Source organism: Peromyscus maniculatus, chromosome 12 (assembly GCF_049852395.1).
Source record: "Peromyscus maniculatus bairdii isolate BWxNUB_F1_BW_parent chromosome 12, HU_Pman_BW_mat_3.1, whole genome shotgun sequence".
NCBI classification, from domain to species: Eukaryota; Metazoa; Chordata; class Mammalia; order Rodentia; family Cricetidae; genus Peromyscus; species Peromyscus maniculatus.
In genome coordinates, this window is record NC_134863.1 from 35,593,068 (window position 1) to 35,609,367 (window position 16,300).

Consider the following 16,300-nt stretch of genomic DNA (forward strand, 5'->3'; position numbering starts at 1 on the left):
ATAGAGTGAGGATAGGTGTTTAGGAAGAATTATCAAAGATAATGGTCCTGCGGTGACTGAGGAAGTGAGGTTGTTTCAGGGAGATGGTCCAGATGGAAGAGCAAGTATCTGCCAGGTACACAGAGGACAGAAATGTTTCAGTAAGGCAAGATTACTTGCATTAAATACAAGTCTAGTAAGTAAATATTTGTATAGTAGGTACACTTCTAATGTATTCTATAACCCACGAAGGTCTTTATTTTACTCATAATCATACTGAAGTCTGGAGAAGCAGCTTTTTGGGATCACAGAACTAGCAAAGACAGAATGAAGTCACCTAACAGTCTCTAATGCTCACCAACTGCTCCTCTCTACATTGTGAAAAGAACCCTAAGTACATAACATGATATCAACAGCCGAGAATAAACAATCATCAGGATATCACCAAGATGATGACCAGCAGAGCTTGGAATACTTTGTCCGAGACAACGACGGTGGTAATCCAGACAACCTCTGGGTCTCTCTGTTATTATCAAAGTGGGGTTGATAGCCAAGGTATGTCAGTCTTCCTTGACTACTCAAAATAAATCGTTACGAACTCCACATTTAATAAATCCGGTTCTTCTTTTCAAAATACCTGAGGCGGAGCTGAAGGCTGGGCCTCACTCGGACTCATCTGTAAAAAAACCTAGCTTCCAAATTGTTCCAAACTTCTGTGTGCCTCAGAATACTCCGGAGGGAACTTAAGACTACCCATCGCCGGGCGGTGGTGGCGCACGCCTTTAATCCCAGCACTCGGGAGGCAGAGGCAGGCGGATCTCTGTGAGTTCGAGGCCAGCCTGGGCTACAAAGTGAGATCCAGGAAAGGCGCAAAGCTACCCAGAGAAACCCTGTCTCGAAAAACCAAAAAAAAAAACCAAAAAAAACGACTACCTGTCTCCTTTCCCGGAGGGCCGACCCGGGCGTAACTCCGCCCCCTGGGCGGGCCACACACCTCGGGCCCGCCCCCCACTTCCTCCCTCCCTCCCTCCCTCTCCCGCCTAGGCCGCTCCACCGGCCTCTCCCAGCTCGGCGGTCCCAGGCCCTCGGGCGGCGCGCAGGATGGCCGCTGCGGTGCGGCGGGGCGCGGAGCCGTGGAACCGCGTGAGGATCCCGCAGGCGGGCAGCAGCAGCACGCTGACGGTGCAGGACCGCAGCGCCACCCTCGGTGAGCGAGGCGCGCGTGGAGGGCCGGCACGTCTCCCGGAGCCAGCGGGCCGGCTCACGTGGGGTGGGCGGGGGTGGGACTTCCTGAGCGCGGGGCACGCCGGGAAGGGCCGTCCCGGGCGGAAGGTCCGGGCTGCAAGTGTGCGTCCGTCCGGGGCCGTGAAGCCGCTGGGCTCCTGCGGGTCTTAGCCGGAACATGAAAGCAAGGCTAACCCCGGCCCGGCGCGTGCAAAACGCTGCCAGGGACCCTGTGCTGCCCCCCCGGGATCGGGGCTGTCCCCCAAGCAGCCTGCACTCGGACTTCGGGCTTTTCCCAAAAATAGAGTTCATTTTTTTCCCTTGCCCGGGCAAGGGAGTCCTCGGGTCCCTCGGTTCTTCTCGATGAAAACAGTTTCAGTTCCGAGACAGTTTTAGCAGTTTATTTAGAAAACAAGAACTCCCAAGGAGTTGGGAGGGAGGTGGTGGCAGCTCAGTGGGGTCTGAGTTGTGAGTTATAATTAATATAATGATGTGGAAGGGTGCGTATTCATGGAATCAGGTGATTATATCTACCCTGTCCCAAAATCATGGGCTGGATCTTTTCTAGGACTTTCTTCACAGGACTTTTTTTTTTTTTAGAAAATTCTGTTGGGTGGGCGGGACGAAAAGGTAGTTTCATGCTTACCGATCCCCGGGATTCACGTGGGAGAAGGCGAGACTCACATTCAATAAAGACATGTAATAAAATATCAAAACATAATGCAAATACTGTAATGGGGTGAGGGGGTCTTTTGAAGTGTGCGAAGTGATAACCTGAGTGCGTGAACAGCCTACCCGTAGCCTGGAGAATGTTTAACCACAAATGGACGTTCAGACCAGGAGACCTAGCTACCAAATTAACGCTGTAGTTGTCTTGGTTACCGCATATCTAACTTTTTTTTTTTAAGCTGCCAACGGTCCTGTGACTGTCAGCTAAGAAATTTTGTTATTTCTAAAACTGGGGTTTTAGCCCACTCTAAAATGGAAATTAAAAATAGTACCAGTGTCTTGAGGCTGTACTGGGGAATGAAAGAGTAGATACCATGAAGCATTTGTAACTCTGTCTGGTATGGCAGTCGAATGATAGCAGCTGTCGTTAATATTAAATAGACACATTTGCTCAAAATTGTTAAATACAACCTATCATGTCATCTCACCTCTCTTCCCATCTATCTTTCCTATGCTGTTTAAAACATCACATTAAAAAACAAACAAACAAACAAAAAACAATGCTATGGAAAATTCACCAACTCGTAGCTAATTTAAATTCTCCAGATAGGGCCGGGTGGTGGTGGTGGTGGTGGTGGTGGTGGTGGTGGTGGTGGTGGTGGTGGTGGTGGAGGAGGAGGAGGAGGAGGAGGAGGAGGAGGAGGAGGAAGTGGTGGTGGTAGTGCACGCCTTTAATCTCAGCACTTGGGAGGCAGAGGCAGGCGAATCTCTGTGAGTTCGAGGCCAGCCTGGGCTACAGAGTGAGTTCCAGGAAAGGAGCAAAACTACACAGAGAAACCCTGTCTCGAAAAACAAACAAACAAACAAACAAAAAAATTAAACAAAAACAAAAATCCAGATAGTTGGGAGGGGCAGAGAACATTTTTCCACTTAGAGTGTTTGTGTTTCCTTTTTGAGCCACCAGGTGGCACATTACACCTGCTTCACAGCTGCTTATGGGAAACATCAGTATTACCCCTTCAGTTACATAATACAACTTCCAGTGGTCCTGGTGGTTTCTCTTTTCTGAATGTAGATTCCCATTGATATTCATGGGGGATTGGTTCCAGGAATCCTTCTATTTAAAATTGGGCACATGCTGAAGTCTCTGACATGATTGATAGTACTTGCAGTATGATCTACTCACATCTTTCTGTATGCATTCACTCTATCTATAGATTGTTTATGATATTGTATACAGTGTGACTGCTACTGAAATACGTTACAGATGGAATGTGGGGGAGTATATTCAGTGTAAGGTTGGTTGAATGCACAGAGGGCACTCATAGGTAGATGGCCGAGTGTATTATATATTCTTATCAGAAAGTGGTATCCAAATACAGTTCCTTTGACTTTGAAGGCTGTGACTTCATCCATTCTGTCTTGCTTACCTGCAGAGCAAAGTGAGGGTTTTAGAGACATGCAGCATGTGCCTGGCTTTTGTGTATTTGGGGTGTAAGTGATGTAAGTAAGTGATCACCACCAAATAATGACTGTAGAGTAGTCATAGTACTCAACAGTCATGCCAAAAAGTGATGTAAGGACATGTATACACATTCATGTTTAACAGATGTTCTTGTTGTTCACCTGACACCATTTTCCAATTTCTTACATACTTGGAATCCTTTATTACATTTTTTATAGTTGAGGCTAATTTGTGTTTTGATTTCTTTAAGGCAGATACAGCAGAATGTTTCTTTCAGCATTTGATGCAGTAAATGTAGAAATGCATACCGAGTCTTGTTTGAACTGTTTCTGCTTTAGACATTTGCATTGCAGCTGTCGTGAAAAGGTGCCGTCTCGTCACACGGTCACTCAGGAGCCGGACCTTAGATGCGGAAGTTGACGTGTTATGCTCCGTCCTCTACAGCAATCACAACAGATTGGGCCACCACAAGCCCCATTTGGCTCTCCGACAGGTGAGGGGAAGCTCTGTGCTCCATACGTAGCCCAGTCCTGATGAACATGAGGATCACACTGCCACTTATATTTTGTTACTCATGGAAAGTTCATAAATTATTTTGATTCATAAATTTATAAGACACAATTACATGTTGGATATTTTGGCCTTTTATTTTCCCAAGATATTTTCAAAAGGTAATTTATGATCAGGAAGCATATTTCAAAGCTGGTGTGTGACTTTAATCCCAGCACTTGGGAGACAGACACAGGTGGATCTCTGTTAGTTTGAGGCCTTCCTGGTCTATGTAGTGAGTTCCAGGAGAACCAGAGCTATGTAGAAACACCCTGTCTAAAAACAAAACAACAAAACAAAAAACCAAACCAAAAACCCAAAAAAAGTATATTTTGATTCTTTCCGATTTTTCAGTATGCACAGTCTTTAATAGTGCCTTTGCCTAGTTCAAGAGTAAACTAATTTGAGCCCTGAAATCTTAAAAAAGAAAAGTTGTGGTTTATTGTTGTGGTTTATGTCTTCTGGGGTCATAATCTAGTCAGCAGTCTGCTGGGGTGAGTGGGTTTAGGGTAAGTTGTGGTGTAAAGTGGTTTCATGCAAGTTTTGGAGATAAAGTATTATGATCTTCAACTCCAGGACTCCATGGCTGAGAGCTGCTGGAGCTGGGTTCTGTGTGGGCCATTTACATACTCTCTTCGCTAATTCTGCAAGTCCCCTCTCAAAGCTCAGAGTGCTGCCCATGTGTGTCACAGCCATCTTTCCAGTATTTATTTTTTCACAAAGTTCTCTGTTGACACTGTGCTTGGTGTTGGATCTGCAGCAATAACAAAGACATAGTCTCTCACTGCGCAGACTCATTCTTGCTCGCTAGCTATATATACTGCCATTGCTTAAGGCCCGAGGGATGAGGATGCTCTCAAAAAGGATCATGGTCTTTTCCTACATTGTCTTTTTGGGGCAGCTTTTACCCAGGTCTTCTAACCCAAGAGCAAACTTGTTTACTAACTTCTCTGCTGAAGTTCTTAACTGTTTTTACCTTTCCCTTCCTCCCTTACCCCAAACCATATTTCACTCACTGTACTTTCCAAGCACATTACCATCTTGGACTGTCAATACCTATCTTCAAAGATGGTATCCAGACTTAGAAAGATAGGAGCCAGCCCCAGAGAATTTAAGGATTTGAACTATGCTAAAGTAGATTTGGTTTTTAGTAGTGTATAAGTAGCTCTGGTAAGATATGCTACTTACCAATACCAGTTCCCATCAGGAACTTTACATCCTTCGAAGTGTGGATGCAGTCCAGGGAGGGCCCTTGGTGGGCGTTCCTGACGGAGAGTTTATACGGCATTTTGTATGCTACAAGGCTTGTTTTTCCCTGAGAGCCTACTAAACCCTGTTCTAAGAACTGGATTACATGGGTGAACAAACTGGACATTGTCCGCGGGGAGCTTAAGTATAGTTTGGAGAACAGGGCAGTCAGGCAGCCAATCGGTCAATGACTGGCTATGCCAGCCGGTAAGAAGTGCTACAGGGAAAAGCAGAGAGGGGAGATTGCGATTTTCAATAAAGCATTCCTGTTTTCGCATTGTTAGTACTTTCTATGTTATCTGTCCTTATTACTCGAAATTGGGATGTATTGTATACCATGTTATCTCCCAACATTCCTTGCATGTGGTTAAGGAGTTCAGTATAGATTTGTTCTATGACTAAGTCATTTTTCTCATTTCTGGTGTTTACAGACTGTTGAAACAGTAAAGAATTTGCTGTCTTTTTTTTTTTTTTTTGGTTTTTCGAGACAGGGTTTCTCTGCGTAGCTTTGCGCCTTTCCTGGAGCTCACTTGGCAGTCCAGGCTGGCCTCGAACTCACAGAGATCCTCCTGGCTCTGCCTCCTGAGTGCTGGGATTAAAGGCGTGCGCCACCACCGCCCGGCAAGAATTTGCTGTCTTGTTTTACTAGATTCACTACTGTAAATATGTTCCCTCAACAAATTATAATATTGAGACATATTTATAAGCATACTTGAATACTTGGCACATAGGAATTTCTTGAATTGAGAAATTTGTTGGGTTAGTTAAATTCATATTCGTGAGCAGAAGCCATTGCTTTGGGATTTGGGTTTCCTTGTCCTTAAATGAGAAGGTCTTCTGTGGTATGTTTCCACCTGGGAAGTTTGCTTTCTTTGAGTTCTTGGTCATATCTACGACACTGTTGTATTACACACAGTCTAATTTAAGCTGATCTTCCTCCTTCAGGTAGAACAGTGCTTAAAGCGTTTGAAAAACATGAATTTGGAGGGCTCAATTGAAGACTTGTCACAGTTGTTGTCTGCCAAGTAGGTGGCCCATTGCTTTGTCAGGATGCCTTTGGTAGTCTCTGCTTGGTGTTGAGATATCATCAGCTATGCCAAGATACATACATTGTGTTTTGCTAAGGGGCACCTGTTCACTGATGGGAGAGACTGGTGGGACTCTGAAATGCGGCTCACAGTAGGTGACAGGGAAAGAACAGTGGGTTGCTAGTGGGCATAACCACCTCAGGCTGAGCCTAAAGCAAGTCCCCACTTGCATACTACTCTAGAAATGTTGCGTTTAAAAATGAAAGTCATGTCTTTTTCTGTTTATGTCAAGTGAAACTCAGCCTGGAGTTACCGAAAGCCACGCAGTCCCCAGCCAGCCGGTGGTGGAGGTGGTGCTGATGAAGGTTTTGGGAGGCTGCAAGTTGTTACTGCGCCTGTTGGACTGCTGCTGCAAGGCATTCCGGTATCCTTGACCATGGGAACACCTGCTTTGGAATGGGGGCTGTCTGGGTATATTTAGCTTCTGTTCGAAAGCTGAGCTGTAAGGTGGGGTAACCTGTGGGAATTCTGAAAGCTTTGCCTTTTGGCTAGGGGCTTTAATACCTTCAAAGTCTTCTGTACTTCTAACTTATTTCTTTCATAATTTTATAAGTCTCAAGTTCCTTTGGTTTTGTTTTGCCAACTTAAACTGATTCTTCAGGTTGACCGTGAAGCATTTGGTACTGCAGGAATTCATTATTTTGAACCTGGTGATGATTGGACTGGTGAGCAGGTTATGGTATGTTTATGTTTCTACTTTTGTGTTTCATCTCTTGTTAGTGTTCCCACAGTTTCCTTTCACACTGTTGGTCATGGGAGCTGAAGGTGTGGGTTTCCCAGGACAATTTATCTGCAGATTGTAAGCTGAATGCTGGTAGTTATGCCAGAGGAGTGGGCTTTGCTTCTGTAACCACACGATCAGTGAATTCCTAGGACCTAGGAACTATAGTAATAGTAATAGTAGTAATAATACTAATAATGGTAATAGTAATAATAATAATGGTGGCTATAGTAATATTGCGGTAGGCTTTTGAAAAAGCTGCTGTTCCTGTGGTAGTCATATCTTGATCCTTTCTGAACTGGTTTCTAATTTTAGTAGCAATTAGAAATACAATTTGACCTGGCTTGTATGCTCTGGACTTTTCTTTTGCCTAACACATGGCTGCTTTTGAAACCTATTTGGTTGATGTAAGTAACACTAGTAATACTAAATAGTAATACCCACTAAAAAAGGCATTTTCCTTTTTTAAGATTTATTTTATGTATGTGTTGTGCTCTATCTGCATGTATGCCTTTATGCCACAAGAGGGCATCAGATTCCCATTATAGATATTTGTGAGCCACCATGTGGTTGCTGGGAATTGAACTCAGGATCTTTGGAAGAGCAGCCAGTGCTCTTAACTGCTGTCCTGTCTCTCCAACCCCCTCCCCCAAAGGCATTTTCTTGTGTGTTTGTGCAGCATAAAAAGGTTTGCTGGATAAAGACACAGAGTTGGATCATTAGCTCCTACTTAAATGTAGCAAAACTGTCAACACAAATCCAGAAGATTCTTTTTATCTTCAAACATAAACCTTGCTTTGATATATTAACCCAGATATCTCATTTGTATTTCCAGTCATCTTTTTATTCTGCTTATTCTTAATTAGAAATAACAGCATTTGAATTACTAATATTACTTTGTTAATAAAAAAAATTAAGAGAGGCTTTTACTATGTAGCCCAGGCTGATTCATGTTTTCTTACCTTAGCCTTCAAGTATTGTAAGTGTATACCACCAACCTAGGGTTGCTAATCATGTTGTTTTAAAATGTTTAACTTTGCTATTTTCTGAAATGAAAAGAGATTTACATTTTACTGATTAAAACAGTGGTTTATACTTGGAAATCCAAAAACACAAAAATGTGAAGAACTTGAAATGCACCTGAAATCTCATCTCAATAAAATACCTGTAGGGTTTTTATGTACACATCATTGACACACGTCTCTAGGAAGTTCTCTTTGTGTAGCATCAAATACTTGGAGTTTTGGGTTCCAGGTGGATTAACCTGGCAGTTTGCAAATACACACCATAGGCATTTTGTTTGGTTTTGTTCAATGTATAGTGGCAGAGCTTGTAGCTGTTTATTTTCAGTTTGGAATCTCGTGTTTCTTGCATATCTGCAGACGATCTAGCTAATTCCTAAGCTTCTGTTTCTTTCCAGGGTTCTCCATAAGGGACTTTTAAGGAGGCTGATTGCCTTATATGAGCCACTGTTTGGTTTGCTTCAGGAGGTCTCCAGGATTCAGCCCATGCCTTACTTCAAAGACTTTGCCTTTCCCTCTGATATTACCGACTTTCTGGGGCCACCTTACACTGAACTCTTTAAGGGGAAAATGCAGGCACCTGTTGCCACTAAAGGAGTAACTAAGTTGCTAAATAAACTGTTTTTAATGAAAGAACACCTACCAAAGATCAATGAAGACACTTCAGATAGAATTTCCCAAACATCTGAACAAGCGAAGAGCAACCTGCAGGGAAGTGTGGACCTGGGACAGCCAGTGAAAATGAGTAAGAAGACCAAGAACGGTGAGTTGCTTGGATAAGTACAAACTCTCCCTCATTTCTTTTAAAATTTTACTTATTTGTTTTTATTCTCTTCTTTTTTAAACACATACTTTTAAAATAAGCCTTTGAAAGCACGGTACAGTCATGCATTGCGTAGAAAGAAGTTCAGAATCTCACTGAAGTCACTGATTATGTTTAGGGAGGTATGAATGTCACCCGTTTTCAAGACTTTGCTTCTAGTTCCTTCCTGGGCCTTTGCTTTATTCTCTTGTTTTCTTTGCAGTAACTTGGCAGGAAATGTCACAAAGTTTAGAATTTGTCGGCGGTTTGAAAGTCATATGGCTGAGTTTTTCTTTTCCTTCTTTTAATTCCACAGAAAAGCCATCGGGATTTGACGTGCGGGCTTTGTGCAGAAGGCTGCGAAACAAGGCTCCTCAGGTCTGTCTGCCTTAACTAACACAGCTCTTCATTTCTATAAGTTTAGAGGAAGCTCCTCACTACGGACGGAGCAGGACTTCCCTCTAATAAGCTTGGTCGCATTCTTAGTTCTCAGTTCTCAGTGTGTTCTTTTGAATGAACAGGACAGGATTTTTTTTTTAAATATCCTGGTTATTCCAATTCATAGAATGTTTTCAGAAGGGCTTCAGTAGGCATTTTAAATTTCAATAGGAATTTTAAAGTAACCATATGGCATGGCCCATCTGAAGTACGGATGGTGAGCAGTTTAAGAGCATGGACTTTGTAGTTGCTGGAGCCTTGGCCCCACCCAGCTGTGTGATCTCTAAGTTCTCTGACCTCGCTATACCTCGCTTCTCTCCACACTCCTAACTTTGGGCTAGCTTCAGTACATGTGAAGTGTTAGGTGGACTCTTGAGTGTGGTAAGCATTTAACTGATGGCAGATGTTGTTAGTAACAGTCATTTTGTCTTCCTCCTCTGTCCTGAGGTGCCAGCCATTCTTTTGGGGTTCAAGCTTTAACTTGGTACCTTTTAATAATGTCGGAAAATTGTTCTGGACTTCCTGACTGATAAGTACGTCACCCGGTAACTGCTTGACTTTTATTGCCCTTTGTCTGGTTTCCTTTTGGGGTTATTTCTCCCATTTTATTTAAGAACTCTTACTCATTTTGAAGAACCTGTAGTGCGAATCCTAATTGGTCTTAATAATAAAAACCCAGAGCCAGATTTCAGGGTAAATGCTGAAAGATCAGAGAGACAAAGGAACAACTCCTCAGCCTGAAAGGGCCGAGCTCCTGTCTCCTCCCGCCTTATATTCCTCTCTCCACCCAGCATATCACTTCCTGCTTCCTCCTCCCTAGTGCTGAGATTAAAGGTGTGTGTGCCTCCCAAATACTGGGATCAAAGGCATGAGATCCCAAGTGCTGGGATTAAAAGTATGTGCCATCACTGCCTGGCCTCTATGGTTAACTAGTGGCTAGCTCCACACTCTGATCTCCCGGCAAGCTTTATTTGTTAGAACACAAACAAAATGTCACACAAAAACCCGTGTTTTTTTTTTTTTTAAGATTTATTTATTTATTTTATGGATATGAGTGCTTTGTCTGCATGTACAACTTTATTACAGAAGAGGGCATCAGATCCCACTATAGATGGTGGTGAGCCACCATGTGGTGGCTGGGAATTGAACTCAGGACCTCTGAAGAGCAGCCAGTGCTCTTAACTGCTGAGCCATCTCTTCAGCCCTGAACCCATAGATCTTTTTTGAACTTTTTAACACAGATGGCAGCTTGCATTTTGATCTTGCCTAATTGATGAGTTCAGAAGGAGGAAACATAATAGCAGGTCCTTTGAGCACCTGACACTATCTTAAATGCTTTATGTGTATTAACTTCCATCATCCTTAGAAAAGCCCTGTGAGGTAGGTGCTTGCATCACTGCTTTCCTATTTCTGTTTTTTAAATGTATTTATGTATATAGTGTTCTGCCTACATGTCAGAAGAGGGCACAAGATCAAACTATAGATGGTTGTGAGCCACCATATGGTTGATGGGAATTGGACTCCGGACCTCTGAAAGAGCAGCCAGTGCTCTTAACCTCTGAGCCATCTCTCCAGCCCCTGGCTTTTATATTTCAACAGAGGAAAATGAGGCATAGAAAGTCTCGGAGTTCTTTAGGCCATATAGTTAAGTGACATGGATCAGGTTTGAATACAGGCCACATGATTTCCTTATTACAGCCATCCTGGGGAGAATCTTTGAATTCTGGTCTCAAGAACTGTGGTGTCTGTGGGCCTTTCCACCTCTGCAGCCTGAGAGCCAGTTTACAGGGGAGCTGGGCTTGATATGGTTGATTAACATCCTCCTTATTCAAGAGTAATTGCTCCCATATTGTAATTGGCATTCATAGGCTCAGCTTGTTTTTAGAGCAAGTTATTGATCACAAAACAATACTAGAGGGTCTTTAATTTTGTAATTATTTCTTTAGGTTCCTGTTGAATGTGGGAATTTATTTACTTATTTGACAGAATCTCACTGTGCAGCCCTGATTGGCCTGGAACTCACTATGTAGACCAGCAGGCTGACCTCATAGAGACCCTTCTGTCTCTGCTTTTTGAGTACTGGGATTAAAAGTGTGTGCCACCACAAATTTGGAAAGAAAGCAAGCTTTGAATGGAAGATAGGTAGACTTGGTAGGTGGTATAGTTTTCATAAAGTAGAAAAAGCTAGTAAAATCCAAACTTGACTTGCTGTAGAAGAGACTGAATAAAGATCTTTGGTCAGAGTGGCGCAAGCCTGGGAGGGTTGCACGCTCCATCGTTTTATCTTGTTCACCAACTGACAGGCCACCATGCCGGGCGCTTTCCAAGGTTCCCCATCTTTATGTTTTCTGTAACATTTATGACCCATTTTGAGGATTGTTCCTGGGGGGATAGAAATTAGTGGTAAACAACCGTAGTTTGGGGCAGTCCTGCTGGCACAGGTTTGTTATCCTGCTACTCGGGAGGCTGAGGCAGGAGGATGGCAAGTTCAAAGCCTCTCTGAACTAGAGTGAGTTTAAATCAGCCTGGGGAACTTGTTGAAGCCTGTCTCAGAATACAGGCCACTTGCCAAGTATGCACACGGTCCTAAGTTACATCTTCAATAAAAGAAATAAAGTAAAAAAATAAAACAACCCCCCAAATAGACAAGGTAGTCCAGTGATGTCTGTGAAAGACTTGTGATTTTTTCCCTTCATCGTTAGGCTTTGACTGGTATCAGTTTTATTGTGTATGTTACATATGTGTGTGAGAGTATCTTGGGTTTTCTTTCTTTCTTTCTTTTCTTTTTGGTATTTCAAGACAGGGTTTCTCTTGTATAGCCCTGGCTGTCCTGGAACTCCTTGAACTCAAAGAGATCTGCCTACCTCTGCCTCTGCTAGGATTAAAGGTGTGCTACCACACTGCCTGGCTTTATTTTGGGTTTTCTGTGTACATTTAATGAAAAGGCAGATAGGACTTAACCTTGGTAAAAAGTAGTGTTAAGAGAATGGATAAAAAGGACAGGTCAATATATTAAGAGTTTCTTTACAAAAAAGAAAGGAAGGAAGAAAGGAAGGAAGGAAGGAAGGAAGGAAGGAAGTAAAGAAAGAAAAAGAAAAGACGTAATTATTTGAAATTTTTTAAAAAAAATGAATTAGCTTTCTAAAACTCTTGTTCTTTATTTACAAGTCAGTATCATTTTCAGTTTATCTTTCTCACCGTTTTATATTTCAGGAGACCAGCCTTGAGTTGAAATGCTCTCAGTCCAGCAAACTTTCCTCTCGAAAGCTGACGAGAACTTCCCGGGCTGCTCACAATATTGTGCAGAGAATCCGGGTGACCAAGACTTTCACCCAGCTTTCTGAAGAAATCCAAATGGCAGTCATGTGGTGCCGGAGCAAAAAGCTCAAGGCTCAGGCCACCTATCTGGGCAGCAAACTTCTTAAGAGTAACAGGCTTAGACATGTGGAAGCTCAGGGTTATAGGTAATTATGTTAGAAAAATTCTTTCTCTCTTTGGTAAGAAAGTGCCCAGATGTGCATTACCTCCTTTGTTTAAATTGGGATGGCTAGCAGCCCCCAGGGTGCTAATATAGGACCTACTCAGAACAGTTTCACATGGTGCTCATGGTGTGAGGGCAGTTAGGAGGAAGAAAGTGAACGAACGGTTTGCTGGACTTACTGATTTATACCTCATCATTCCAGCTGGTTCATTCAGAACGCATTAAGATTGCCTGTGGCCTTCAAAGCATGCAGCAGTCTTAGTCCTCGGGAGCTCATGTTCTAGAGGGAGGCACCCTTCTGTGGACAGCATCAGCACAGCTGGGTGAGGATGTCCGAGAAGTGACTGCTTCTGCCTATGAGGCCCACACAGGCTGCAGGGGTCAGGGTCAGGTTTGATGCTTACAGCAGCTGGATGTTCACATATTGGTGCGTTCAGTTTATCATGGTTCTTACCTCCAAGAACAGTTTAGAAGAGTGAAGAAACAAATCATAACGGTGAATGGTTAGCAAGAGGGGTAGCAAACTCAGGTTTATTGGTTCAACTGTTAGCCTCTACTTCTCATGATATAGTGACCATGTTGCCCTGTTGCTGTTCATTAGTACATTTTTTTTCTGTAGTACGTTTTGTAAAACATTTCGTGTCCACAGTACTCTGGAAGGTGGCATTCTTATTCCCATTTCATACATAAAGAGATGGTTTTGCTCACGTACTGGAACTGGACATCTAGAACTCAGCTCGGTTCCTGATTCTATTTTTTTTTTTTTTTTTGGTTTCAATTCAGAGATGCACCCACTTTTTACACAGTGAAAAGCCACCGCTTATGGTCATGAATTGCTTATTAGACAGGGTTTCCTCAAATGATGATGATTATTTTTTTTTAAGAATGAAGGGAATTGGGTAAGGCACATAGAGCTATGTTAGTCTTTACCAACAGCGAGTAGTTTACCAAGGCCAGAATAAGCCATAAGGTAGTGAAGCAACTGCCTAGACTCATCAGCTGAGTTCTGCTGCAGACTTGAAGGGGGTACAGTACAACTCACACTTGGGGTATCTCACACCTGTCAGTTTGTCTCCGCCAGAAGCCCCCTCTTCACTTTGATTCCTTTCCTCTGTTCATTTCCTGCCACAACATGAACTTAGCTAGGAATGGATTCTGACTGCAGCACTTTCCATTTGTGATATTTTGTGATTTCCACCTGTTTACCCTGGGAACAGATTATCAGCGTGAGGGAAAGGCCCTGGCTCTCCACACTGCTGTCCAGTGTGGAGGTGTCTCACCATTTGTGACCTTGCTGGGCAGTTATGGGAATTACTTTGAGGACAAAATGGAGGCGCATTTGCCTGCATCCTGAATCAGGGAATCGGGCTCTGAAAACCACACTCTTAGGTTGGATCTCCCATTTCCTTACTGGGTATGTTTGAGGTTATACATACACACAGGCACAGGACTTACAACAAACTGTACTTTTTATAACTGTACCGTACTTCTGTTGGAAACCAGTGGAGAAGTTAAAAGTGCTTGAGAACTTTGTGGCATCAGAGTAAGTTGAGCTTTTTCTCTTCTGTCCTTTAGCTTACCAAAGAAGCTACAGTGCATGAAAACATCTCTTTGCAACTGCCTTCTTCGAGGCTCCATTGTCAGCACTTCAAAGTGTCCTTCCAGACAAAGATCAAAGCATAAAGTTTTATCGAGACAAAGGAAACCGCAGAGAAAGTTGCAGTCAACTCTTTTAAAGGAAACCCAGCAGGTCCCTGAAGGGACTCTGAAGAGCACCAGGGGCACCAGTGCTAAGTGGAGCCTCGCAGATGGGGCAGTTCCGAGGACAGATGTCTGTCCCAACAGAAAGCAGGTCTTGAGAAGACTTTCAAAGCCTGTCCTAAAAACAAAGGAGACGGGGATCCACAGGAATCTCACAGCAGGCGGTGGAAATGAAACTGGTTTGCGGACAAAGAGACAAACACACACACACAGTGTGCCAGAAGCTGCTCAAGAGGCAGATGACATTGATGATATTTTTGCTTTGATGGGAGTGTAGATGTGCGTATGTGAAACTGTGAGCAGATGACAAGCTGGTTCGGGGTTCTGCTGCTTTAAGTGGCACTGCTGAGAGCTGGCAACACTGCTTGGGCCAGGAGCTGCTGCTTCTGGGCATCATTCCACAGAGTGCACGCCAGTTCAATAAAGGTTTACAGCAGCGGCTCTGTCAGTTCCTCAGTTAGTGTTTACTTGGCTTTGACCGGAGGGTGTGAAATATGATGAAACGTGTCACTGTCCCTCTGTAACACCTAGCAAGTAGGTTTCGGGTTTCTGAAAATTAGATGTTTAGGATTTACTAGGGAGTTAAGATCCCGAGTTCAGAAAATCTTAAGTATCCGAGGGTAAACGGAGCAAGTTTGGAGAGGAGCAAGGAAGCACCATAAAGGTGTGTGTGTGTGTGTGTGCACGCGCGTGCGTGTGTGCGCGCGCGCGTGTGTGAGTGCGCGTGCGTGCGTATGCGTGTGTGTGTGTGTGTGTGTGTGTGTGTGTGTGTGTGTGTATGCACGTGCGCACGTGTACATGTGCGTTGCCATCAGAGGGTAACTTGTGAAAGTTGGTTCTCTCCTCCCATCTGTAGGTCCCAGGGTGGAGTTGAGATTGTCAGGCTTAGCAGCATGTGTGTTTACTCACCGGGCCATCTCACCTGCCCAGGTTCTTCTCTTGAATACAATGTATATGTATGCCAGTGTGCCAGTGTATGCATTATCAAAAGATTTGCCATTACTTGAATGGTTAAAACTATTGAATCTTCATTTTATCACTGTAACTCTTAAGAGGGTATATTACAAGGCTTTTGGAGTTTTCTTCTTTCTTGTTTCTATGGAATGCAGCTAAGAAGTGGGTGAGTGTATGCAAGGAATTTCATAAATTTGTAACCTGGGATCAATGCCATCACCTGACTTTTGACATACCTGTACAACTGCTCCCGGAAGTGGTGGTTATGGAGAATCCACTTGGCCCTCGGGCCAGAAAGAGGGAGCTTCTTAGGAAAAAAGGAGTCCTCCCCTTGCCCTCTGTAGTGACCAGCTGTCCAATGACAGCACAAGCCTAAAGCCTGCAAGCCTGGGCACAGCTGGACACTTGCCTCAAAGGCCTGAGGGTGGGAATGGTGGGCTGTGTAACTGGACTTTCCATACTCACTTCAACTAGAGTACAACTGCTTTCTGCTCTCAAACACTTTGACCACAAACATGAGGCTCAAAAAAGTTACAAGTTTGGAATAGTTTTGATTTTGGACTCTTGGATATGGGATACTCTACTATTAAAGTCTGCAAATAATCCTAAATTCTGTAATCTGAAACACTTGCAGTTCTTAGCATCTCAGATACAGGCTGAAAGGAGCATTAGGCGTTCCAGTTGTTTTTAAGTGCAGTGTATGAGAACTCTTGTCTTTTCAAATCCTCTGACACTACTGTGTCAACCAGTGTTGAGTAGGGCTGGACCTTGCCTTCTGCTCTGGGGACCTGTCCTGGCTTTTTAAGATGTGTGATCTGTGTATGTAGCATATGAGTGTGTATATATGTGTGAGTGTGAACCTCTGGGCTTATACAAGCTACAGGAATTGCTTGGCACTT

General features: G+C 43.5%; 1 protein-coding gene across 4 annotated transcripts; it reads left to right on the forward strand.

Annotated features, from left to right (window-relative positions):
- Positions 1-1,000: 1,000 nt before the first annotated feature.
- On the forward strand, positions 1,001-14,888 carry Rmp64 (ribonuclease MRP subunit p64). 4 transcript variants are annotated; one of them, XM_006975774.4, is made up of 9 exons: positions 1,001-1,186; positions 3,676-3,830; positions 6,080-6,159; positions 6,455-6,586; positions 6,824-6,901; positions 8,364-8,728; positions 9,084-9,145; positions 12,419-12,669; positions 14,262-14,888. In XM_006975774.4, exons 1-9 carry the CDS (start codon positions 1,081-1,083, stop codon positions 14,722-14,724), a joined length of 1,692 nt encoding a protein of 563 aa, XP_006975836.1. In that variant the 5' UTR covers positions 1,001-1,080; the 3' UTR covers positions 14,725-14,888. The 4 variants fall into 4 exon arrangements, with proteins under 4 accessions (XP_006975836.1, XP_015850173.1, XP_042115278.1 ...); XM_042259344.2 differs by lacking the exon at positions 1,001-1,186 and adding an exon at positions 1,252-1,723; XM_015994687.3 differs by lacking the exon at positions 6,080-6,159 and having other exon boundaries at positions 1,047-1,186.
- The last annotated feature ends 1,412 nt before the right edge of the window (positions 14,889-16,300 follow it).

Excerpts from the sequence above, each read along its gene's own strand:
- Rmp64 (XM_006975774.4), top strand. The coding sequence starts at position 1,081 with ATGGCCGCTGCGGTGCGGCGGGGCGCGGAGCCGTGGAACCGCGTGAGG. Across the intron at positions 1,187-3,675 it reads GGACCGCAGCGCCACCCTCG|ACATTTGCATTGCAGCTGTC; the intron begins GTGAGCGAGGCG and ends TTTCTGCTTTAG. Across the intron at positions 9,146-12,418 it reads TGCGAAACAAGGCTCCTCAG|GAGACCAGCCTTGAGTTGAA; the intron begins GTCTGTCTGCCT and ends TTTATATTTCAG.